The following is a 10,666-nucleotide window of genomic DNA, read 5'->3' as shown; positions in this document are numbered from 1 at the left end:
CAGTAGTAGTGAGGAAGTAAATATAAATGCTATAAATGTAAGTGTTAAGAAGTGCTTTCTGAAGATTTTTGTCTGGATTCTAGCCTGGTATGGAAGTGAAATATTGACAATAAGCAGTTGAGACAAGAAGAGAATAGAAGCTTTTGCAGCTTGATGCTATAGAAGAATGCTGAAGATTAGATGGGTCAGCCGAGTAGCTAATGAAAGGATACCAAATTGAATTCAAGAAAAAAGAAATTTATGGCACAACTTGACATAACGAAGGAATCAGCTGATAGGACGCATCTTAAGGCAACAGGAAATCATCAATTTGGTAGTGCAAGGAAGTGTGGGAGGTAAAATTGTTGAGGGAGACTAAGGGATGAATATGATGAGCAGGTTTAAATGGGTGTTGGTTGAAGTAGTTATTCGGGAAAGAAGCAGCTTTAAACACTCAGGCTCAAACAGTCTCGTCACAGTCATCATTCCACAAAAATTATCAAAAATTGGAAGCCTTTGGTCAAATAGCATATTTGCTTCAATGCCCACTCACTGGCCTTTGAGATCCTACAATACCGTAGCAAAGCAGCAGCAAGAACTCCATTGTTCAGCATGAGTGAACTGTGTAAGTGACAGCTATGTGGATTAAGCACACTGTTCCCTCATAAACCATGTTAGTGATAGCCATGTGTTCAGCAGTGGTCTTTTTTTTTTTACGATGTTGTTTGAGTGAAATGACACTTTAGAAAATGCACTGTGAGAACTGTGGGCATGTGGAGCCATAGGTTGAGGGTAAGGATTCATATGTTATGTAGGAGACAGGGACACAAGGAGTAGGAGAAGTTGTGTGTCTCTCCCTGTTAGTTTTTAAATTGTCTTTCTTTCTTTCTGGTTGTTTTTTGCACCCCACTGTGCCTGTGCTCTTGGCAGGGGCCAATCTCACCATGCCATGCTTGACAGTCAAATTAACCCCTATCCATGTTATTATATATCATCATGGACACATTTACATCCTATGAAGATTCTTGTGTTGCCAGATTATAGCTCAGTAAACACTAGGTACTCTCCTGGAATGTCAGGCTCCAGTTTCCTTGTATGTAGAATGACCAAGTATGTGTTGCTTTAAATTAAATATTTAGTTTTGAATGACCAGTCATTAGTAACAATGGAAAATATGTGTAGTTGGAAAAGTGTGGCACTGACCCTAGTTGTGATGTTAGAGAACAACGTTCTGGAGCAAGAGAACACTACACTTTAGAATTACATTAAAGCAAGTGCCTGACTGCTGGCAGGCTTAGCAGTGTGTATAAGTGTAAAAGTTAACATATTATTTTAAGTTTCTCTTGCCCTCTTTTTTCGCAAAAACCGCTAGATGCAAGGTATACTTGAAAGGCATGAAGTCACAAACTTTCTTTATAATATAAGTTTATTTTATAATATAAGTTCTTTTTATTTATTCATATAATTCCATTTGCAGTTGTTGAAGATTCTACTTCCGCCTAAGATAAAACTTACACATGTTGAAGCAGGTAACCAAGGTGGGAGCATTCTGTTCTGTTTGCCACAATCACAAGAATGAAGTTTAAGTCTCAATACATGATATTTTTTATGTCAGATTATTTTATCATGATGGAGATCATGTCTTTGTGTCTAAAAGGCCACTGAGTAATGTGATCTGCACTTATGGATAAACGTCATATTGTATCAGAAGCCATCTCCTCTTAATATGCTAAAAAAAGTGTGTTAAATGACACAGCATTCTTATGTTGAGAAATGTTTCTGGGCAGGCCAGGAAAAGTGGTAATTGCAAATTTTTTGTTCAGACTAGTTCTAGTATATGCTGTGGCAGAGGAAGGTTGTTCCTCTACTTTTTAGCAAATTTTTTTCTGATTTTCAGTTGTCTGGTGTAAGATAAGTTATTTATATTATCCTTCCTACCTTGCTTATGAAGAGTAGAACTTTTTTACAATATCAGTTTAAAATATCAATTTACAATATCATTGTAAAACTATGCCTACATGGCGTGAGACTAGAGAGAACTTTTTCTAGACATATGCAGTGGCGGGCAGTAGGAGATGGTTGTGGCCAGCCTGGTCCACTGCTTTGTGCATGATGCTGAGTCACTTGCAGTTCATTTTCAGTTCAGCAATCAAGACCCAATTTAAGCATTTTATGAGTCTGTTTTTGAGAATTATGAGAACTCTGATGGAAATTATGAAAACAAAACAAAGCATCTCACAAATTTGTTTCTGTTGACAACTATCAAGGAGACAATATTTATTCCAGTGTCACCTGGTGAATGTGAAAGAGAGTCTTCCCAAATGAGTCTGATCATTACTGACAGTTAACTCTGTTACTAAAAAAATTTTCTGCGCTACTTTTTCTGAAGTTTAATGGCACACTCACTCATTTGGACCCTTCAAAGTACATGGAATCTTCATGGATGGCACCCTGCTATGGGTACCAAGAACAAGAAAAGAGAGGAGTCTTCTTTCCTTCTTCAATATCTAATAGTTCATTTTTAAGTGTGTTCACATCCCTATAATTTCTTTTTGTAACAAATTGTAAATTGAGAAATAATATTTAATTTAATTGATAAAATCTGAAATAAAAGATTCAATGTAAAGAAAGCTTCAGATATGAAGTTTTTATAGCCTTCACTGTGTATAGGTACACTGATTGCTAGCTGTGACAGGAATAATCTGTCATCTTCAGATACACAATGTACAGGCTATGAAATCATGCTGTTTGATAAACCACACATTTGTTTTTGTACCGTCATAGTCAACTGACAATAAAAAGACAGTAAAACATTGAAAAAATGTAACTGTGACTTCATGGCAAGACAGAATCATGTAAGTGTGGTACAGCAATACGTTATCCCAATAAGAATCGTGCATGATTTGAGGAATGTCCAGAAAGGAAGTACCACTCTGGAAAAAACTCGTAACAACTTTTTTTTCAAACTAAAATATTATCTTTACAAAAAAGGTCACATCTTAAGCTAACATTATACATGGTTGTCACTATTTTCAGACATTTGTCATAAGAGGAAACCAACTTTTCCATGCCTTCTTCATAGAAATATTGTGCCAGTGAAGACAGCCACTGCAGAAGACCATTTGTTGTGTTGTCATTGCTGTCAAAGTGCCTTCTTCCAAAATCATGCTTCAGGTTCAGGAACAAGTGGTTGTCAGAGGGTGCGAGATTGGAGCTGCACAGAGAGTGATCAAACTGCTGCCAACAAAATTGTCTAATAAGGTTTTTAGGGACACCAGCAGAATTGAGATGTGTATTGTCATGGAGCAACACAATGCTTTGACTGAGTATTCCAAGCCTTATAGCCCCAGTCTTGCCCCCCATTTGACTACCATTTGTTCTTGAACATGAAGCATGATTTTAGAGGAAGGCATTTTGACAGTGATAATTATGCAAAACACTGTGTTCAACAGTGGTTGTTTTCACTGATGGCATTTTTATACAAAGAGGGCATGAAAAATTGGTTTCCTGCTATGACAAATATGTGAACAATAGCGACAACCATGTAAAAAAAAAAAAAAAATAAAAAAATAAAAAGAAAGGAAATGTGAGATATGCTCTTCCTTGTAAAAATAAATTTTGGTTTGGAAAAATGTTTTTATGAGTTTCTTCCAAAAAGGTACTTACTTTCTGGATACTCCTCATATACAGATCAGACTAACTTCCAAACACATTTATACAAAAAGCTATTGGCCATCATTCTATCCTTTTGTGTTGATTTTGGATTAATTAAGTTATATTACTTAAAACTACCTCTGTTCTGTTGCGTTTGGTGTAATACAAAAATGTGATTGAAAACAGCCTGCTGCAGCCACTTAGTATTCTTTCAGATACTATGACATCAATAAGTCAAGAAAATGTGTCCAGAAATCAGAACAACTAACATGAGATCCTGTTGTGACAGGACTAGCAGCTCCCCCCCCCCCTCCTCCCCACCCTTTCCATTAGGTAGGGGAAAGTGGTCACCATTAAAGTCTTCATAAAATGCATTTAGTTCCTATGTATTTTCTTTTTCACTTAAAAATATTTGGTTTGATACTTTGTAATTTGTAGATTCAAAATGAGTAAGTGACAAGTTTCTGTCAGTGATGATGGTTTGGAGCAAATTCAAGAGTAACCAGATTACCTCACCTCCCCTTATCAGCTAGAATCATTTTAAGGGAAATATTCAAGTGATGATTTGTAACACTATGATTCTTCAGGTGCTTTAAATGTTTTCTGGACATAAATACACACTGTTTCAGTATAAAATACTGAGACTGGAGGTAATCCCTATGCAACACATGTTCATGTGTGGAGCAGATAAAAATGATTTTAGCACTCATAACTCCATATACTTTTCTGAAGCTTTTGGTTTTAAATAATTCTGCAGTTTCCGGCAACACTTATTGGTTAGATAGGAATTAACTATGATGGTTATTGAGGGAAGCGGTACTTTTATGGAAAACTAAATCCATTCAGAATCAGAACACATAACACAGTTTCTTTTTTAACAAGGACAAAAAACAGCTAGAAACTAATATCTCTTGTTGATAATATATTTATGAAAATGAGAAACAAACATAAATTATACAGTCCTTCACAGATACTGTTATATTCACTTATCTTTCATGAATTATTATATACTACAAATTCTATAAAATTTACATGGAACTAAAACACCCAAAACATTTAACAATACACTAAGACTTTAACCAAAGATACAAAACATATATATGTAGTAAGGTCTCATTAATAGAGTGTTATCAAAAGTAATCAACATTGTAATGCTGGAAAAATAAATTTAGAAATGAATATTTTTATAAAATGCACTTTTTGGCTTTAATATGTCAAGTTAGAAAATACTTTATTTGCTATAAATTTTAAGTACACAGATTATTGCCAAAGCAGCAGATTTGCTTTTTTGTCATAACAAAACTGGATAACAAGAACATCTAGGTTTTCCAGAGATAAAGTACACAATCAACAGAAATCTGAATTCTCAAATGATTCTCAGTAAATACTATCTCAATGATACTACTTGCCAAGTGATTAAATGCTAGTGCACTGATGCTGAATATATCAAAATATTCACCCATTTCTTCTTTACAAAGTTGCATACGAATTATATGAATAGCATAACTAGATTCTGAGAATTGTACTTTTGTGACAGATTGAAGATTGCAATTAGGATTTTTTGGGCTTGAAACCATGTGACACCACGTGTTTGCATGCTTAACTCCCATACTTGTTCCTTAACATTTGCTTGGTCATTGACAAAAGCTCTACATTTTCATATAGCTTCACCTTTTCTTTCACGATGTTTAATGACAGAATTAAATAAAATTTCTTTTGAACAACTTTAATTGTTTCATTATAAATTACATGACTGGATACTGTGTAAGAGTTCTTCTTGAAACTAGTTTTGTTTAGAATGAATTCCTGATGCCTGAAGACAGATTTGGTTCAGTGTTAATTACATGTTCTTTATTATATCTGAACATTATTCATCATTCACACATTTATTTCTTTTTTGGTTTATGTCATCATAAACAGTGAACCAGAATATAATATGAAATAACATCCAAAAAATACATTTTCATTGCGTATTTTGCACTGAAAGAAATGCCTTCTGTAGCACAATTTATATGGAATCACATTTGCCAGCATTAAATAGCTACATATGAATTGCCACTAATGTGTTTTGTCATATGTATCTCTGTTCTGGTAACCCTGTACATAGCCTGAAGCATCAGGAATGTCCTTACGCCCTGCTATTCCTTTCCCTTTTCCACTCTCATCAAACCGTTGTTTATGTGCTCCTGTATAGCGTGAAGGATCTGTCAGCCGCTCTACAGTTGCAGCCGACTTTGCTGCTCCCTGAAACATGAATTAAATCAATAGAGTATCAACAGTAGCAATGATGGCGGTAGAAAAACATGCAATGTATAGTAAAATTTTCTTATCATTGCATTTTTATACAATGAAGCCAATAACAACCTGAAGCTGTCATTACTAACATGATTAACATCTATAATAATTAACACCTATAATAATTGTATGGTATATTAGTGACCAGTATGATTTCTGTTCGCTTTGTCACATGTTAAGCTATTAGCTTGTTACAGTGTTGACAGATACAAAAGTTTTCAAAGAAAAGTGTTGTCTTAATCTACAGGTTTTCTAAGTTCGAAAATTGTCACATTTTTGCAAGAAAATATGATAAAAAGTAGGAAGTAAAGTTGCATGTACAACTTTTGTGGGAGAAAAAGTTACCCTAAGACCTGAATAAAAAAAATATTAAAAAATAAGGAAAAGCACGAGCTACCTGCAAATAACTGGAAGTTACAAAGACCTAACATATGATATTAATATTTCAGTGTAGGTCAACCAATTATAAGCATACAGATAGCAAGGTGAAAGATTTGAATTAAAGTCAAAAGAAAGCACATAATACAATAGGAACTATTACATAATTTTTATTTGCCACTGAAATGTACTGTTTTTGGCTAGGAAAAATGTTTCTGAACAGTTTGGAATAATTCTTTCTCCTGTGTTGAGTAATATTTTGTGTGATTTTCTGAGGCGGGGCTACCACTAAGGTAAACAAAATACTACAAATTGTCATATTTTAAGATGTCAAGAAATAGAATCAAGTTTTACGTGGATCATATCATGAACATTTAAATAAATAGTACTATAGTGTTCATGAATATTTACTGGTATCAGCTACATAAATCTGAAATATACTGCAAAGATTTTATCTACTAAAATCTAAAAACAGAAATTTTCTCAGATGTGAACTATAAGGTCATTCTGTGTCCAATTTGTACATTATTATGTCTGAGATGAAAATGTCAACAGCAATACAATATTTTTCTCCTACAGGATTAATGTATTATTTAATTCCAGTTCAGTTCATTCAGTGAATTATTCAACTACTCATAGCTCAAAGAACAATAACTACAAATATGGAAATATGGCTCTTGTTCTACATCATCTAATTTTAATTAGGTTAATTTGCATGACAGCAACATGTAGGAGGCAATATGAGAGTAGCATCTGGCAAGACAAGGGTGCCATGTAAGTGTTAAATATCAGTATCTGTGTTAGAAGGACAGTTCACATACAGAAAAACTAGAAAATAACAAGACAGACGGACTGGTCAGGTACTTACTTTCAGGAGGCAAAATTTTAGTACTCCTGATAGGTAAGTGTAAAAATACGCCTACAAGAAACTATCCAAATTTTTAGACCTGTTAATTCCTTCCTCAGGGTGAAGAGAGGGATAGGCTGCATAAAATGAGAAAGGAAGGGCATGTCACTCAGACCCCAAGATAAGACATACACATCTGCTGCAAGGACACAAGGAGGCAAAGATGAAAGGGCTAGAGACAATGGGAACTCAAAGACAGCACGATGGTAAACACCAAAATATAACAGTTTCAGTCAGGAGATGAGGACAGATTGAGAAATAAAGATGGATCACAAGAAGTGTAAATAATATGAATAGCACAATTGAAATCTAGGAGTAAAAGAAGAGGAGGCAAATGAAAGGGATTGGAAGTGTGAGTCGGGGGTTGATCGAGATGAAAAGGCAATAAAAAAGACATAATAAACAAAACATAAAATGTAAAACATTATAATAATGAAAAAGATAATAAGAGAGTAAGAGAGAGGAGGGAGAGGGAGAGAGAGAGAGAGAGAGAGAGAGAGAGAGAGAGAGAGAGAGAGAGAGAGAGAAAGGCAGGTGGGGGGGGGGGGGGGTTAATGGGGTTTAAGTCCAGGAGGCTGTCCCCATTTCTGACCTAATACTTTTGTTGCCATTACGGATGCAAACTTACTTTACTCAAACATTTCTCATATGAATGTTCTTTAGCCCCAGACACCGCATTTCCCAGCAGACACCTGAAGGTCTTTGTAAAATTTTTATTGTCACACTAGCTGACTTCATCCTTTACTGAAACTTCTTTCTCTTTTGTGGAAGACGTGCAAACAAGGAGTGTGATTGTTACAGAAACGAAGATGGTCCTGTCCAATGCCAACATTTTCAAGGGCAATATGAAATATACCTTCCTAAAAACCAGAAGCTGGACCTCTGTTTGACATAGCTTTATTGATCTTAAAACATCTGGTCTCATTCTGAAGAACTTCTCTACTTACTGCAACAGCTTGAATCATTCTCTGAATTCTAATTTTGATGGTCCTTTTCCAAATATGGAGCCAACTCTCTTGTTGTTTAACTCAAAATCATAGAAACCCCTTCCACATCACACCCTTACAGTCATACTTGGTAAATGTATCTGCTTCACCACTGAATCCCTCAACACCTGCATCAGCAATCTCATCTAAGCTTTCCTCTACAGCAACTACAGCTCAGACCTTATTTGTAAACAAATCTCTCAGCATCCTTCTCTCACCCTCTTACTAATACAGCTCCCACATCCAAATAAATCATAATATTGTCATTCAGTAGATACTGCGAATGCCTCAATATGTTACTCCACAGAGGCTATGTCTTCATTGAGTCTAGAAGTGAGATCCTCCTCCTTTGATATACCTCCCACACTACCCATCATCAGCTTTCATCACACTCCTAACCTCTAACATTTTTGTCAAACTATTTGACATAGTCAGACTATTATTCCTACCACAAGGTTCCTGCCACTGCAATTGTTCTGCTGTAAAAAAAGTCTCATGCATCAATCTGCCCACTATCCATAGCTCATGGTCTAGTTGTTAGCATTGCCACTTCTATACCATGGGATCCTGGGTTTGATTTCCAGCCCACTAGCAGCAAGCACCATCATTGGTAAATCCTACAGTTTCAAAGGTGGTGTAACATATGCAACTAGGTATGTCATTTACAAACTAATATGTCAACACTGCACAGAATTTTGTGTAGGAATGGCTGTCAAAAATCTGACTGAGCACATAAATGAACATGAAACAACTGCTTGCATTGGGGACATCCATTACACAGTCCCTGTGCATGCTCTACAGCATGACTCAAGGGACTTGAGTTCTTGCTTCATAACACAGGCTATTTAGATCCTCAGACATGATACTAGTTTGCCTCAACTCTGGAGATAGGACCTTGATCTCCAATGCATCCTCACATCACAAGACCCTTTCAGACTTAATCACTGTTAACATAGAAAATCCCCTGCCATGTTACTATCTTCTTACTTATTTTTTAAATTTTTTATTATATTTGTTTTAATGTATTATCTCTTATTGTCTTCACTGCTTTTTAATTTTTACTATCTTTTCTTTTTTCCTCATTTCCTTTCCATCCTATTTCTTAATTCCTGTTAATCTATCTTCTCCTCTCACTCTGTTCTGACAATCTCTGGATTGAAAGTTGCACAGTGCTTACCAATGTACTATCTTTGACCTCCTCCTTCTCTGGTGTGGCTACCCCCCGCCCCCCTTCCCTGCCCTTCATTTCCCCTTTTCTCCTTTCCTTGCAACAGATGATTCATCATTATCCTGGAGTCTGAATGAGCTGCCCTTTCTTTCTAATTTCTTCAACCTACTTGCCTTCCCAGCAGAAACTAATATTTCTGAAACTTAACAATAATTTCTAGTAGTTTTATATGTATCTGTTGGTAAATCTAAGAACTCTGCATCCTTAAGATAATTACTGGCCAGCCTAATAGTAGTATTTGCTTTTTGCTATGCTGTGCATGGTTCTTAACTTAAACTACTATTAGGGCCAAGGCCAGAGAAATGGGAATAGCTTACTGCTGCTGAAGATAGCCCAGGAGCACCACAAGATGCCAGCTTTGTTTTCACTTCTTCAATATCGAGCTTCTTGTTCTTGGCAAGATCCTCTAGAAATTTCTTGTAGTCTTCCATACCCAGTTTTTGTAACCTGTAATGAAAATTGTATCATACTTACACCAATTTTACATAGCTTTCCAAAACATTATTTTATCAGACAGACTGAAAAAGCATCCATAGATATGACATGTCAACCAATAATATCAAAGCACAGAGCCTTCAGTTTTCTATTATGTACTGGCCAGTTCTCTCATAATTTTGTTGAGCATCTTGACTATGTAAAGTTGATTAAATATTGCTCAAAGGAAATGGAAAAGAATGTTCACATTACTTTCATGTAGTGAAAAAATGTCTCACAATTCATCCTCTGAAATAGTACCAGCAAATCTACTGGTAACTATCTAGTAAAAAGTAGAAAAATATTTTGAAATTATTTATGCATACATTTACTACAATTTTTTCTAATGCATTATATTGGGAAGTAGGACATGGCTACATTCACTTTTGGAATACACTTTGATGGTATTCATGTATGTCCATTAGACTGGAAATGTTCAAGTCAAAGGAAGATTTAGTAATAATGTTTCTGCCAACTTGCCTAGATAATACCAGATGCATTAGGTGACTCAAAGATATATGGGGATAAGTATGAAGTTACTTCTTCATAGCTGAGAGGAACTCCATAATTTTTTAATTAGTTGTTATGTGTTCCACAGATCAGTTGAATAATTATTTTATTGAAATGATGTGAAATAAGTCAATTTACAAGATATGTATACATGATTAATTTTAACATTAATGAATCCAATTGCACCTAAAACTAGAGTTTTTAAATAAAATTTCAGCTATGAAACGGAAGGAGTTGTTCTGAAGAAATGATTTT

At 35.2% G+C, this 10,666-nt stretch overlaps 1 protein-coding gene across 5 annotated transcripts in view; it reads right to left on the bottom strand.

The window, feature by feature from the left end:
- Nucleotides 1-4,542: 4,542 nt before the first annotated feature.
- LOC126354422 (tubulin polymerization-promoting protein homolog) overlaps nt 4,543-10,666 on the bottom strand; it is a 391,584-nt gene continuing 385,460 nt past the window's right edge. For all 5 annotated transcript variants that reach the window (XM_050004054.1, XM_050004053.1, XM_050004057.1 and 2 more), the window contains 2 exons: nt 9,745-9,874; nt 4,543-5,877 (listed from right to left, as the gene is read on the bottom strand). In XM_050004054.1, the coding sequence (XP_049860011.1) occupies nt 5,692-5,877; nt 9,745-9,874 (316 nt within the window). In that variant the 3' untranslated portion in view covers nt 4,543-5,691. The remainder of the gene's footprint in view (nt 5,878-9,744; nt 9,875-10,666) is intronic.

Source organism: Schistocerca gregaria, chromosome 3 (genome assembly GCF_023897955.1).
Source record: "Schistocerca gregaria isolate iqSchGreg1 chromosome 3, iqSchGreg1.2, whole genome shotgun sequence".
NCBI lineage: Eukaryota > Metazoa > Arthropoda > Insecta > Orthoptera > Acrididae > Schistocerca > Schistocerca gregaria.
The sequence above is the reverse complement of the archived record's forward strand: the minus strand, read 5'-3'. Positions and strand labels throughout refer to the sequence as shown.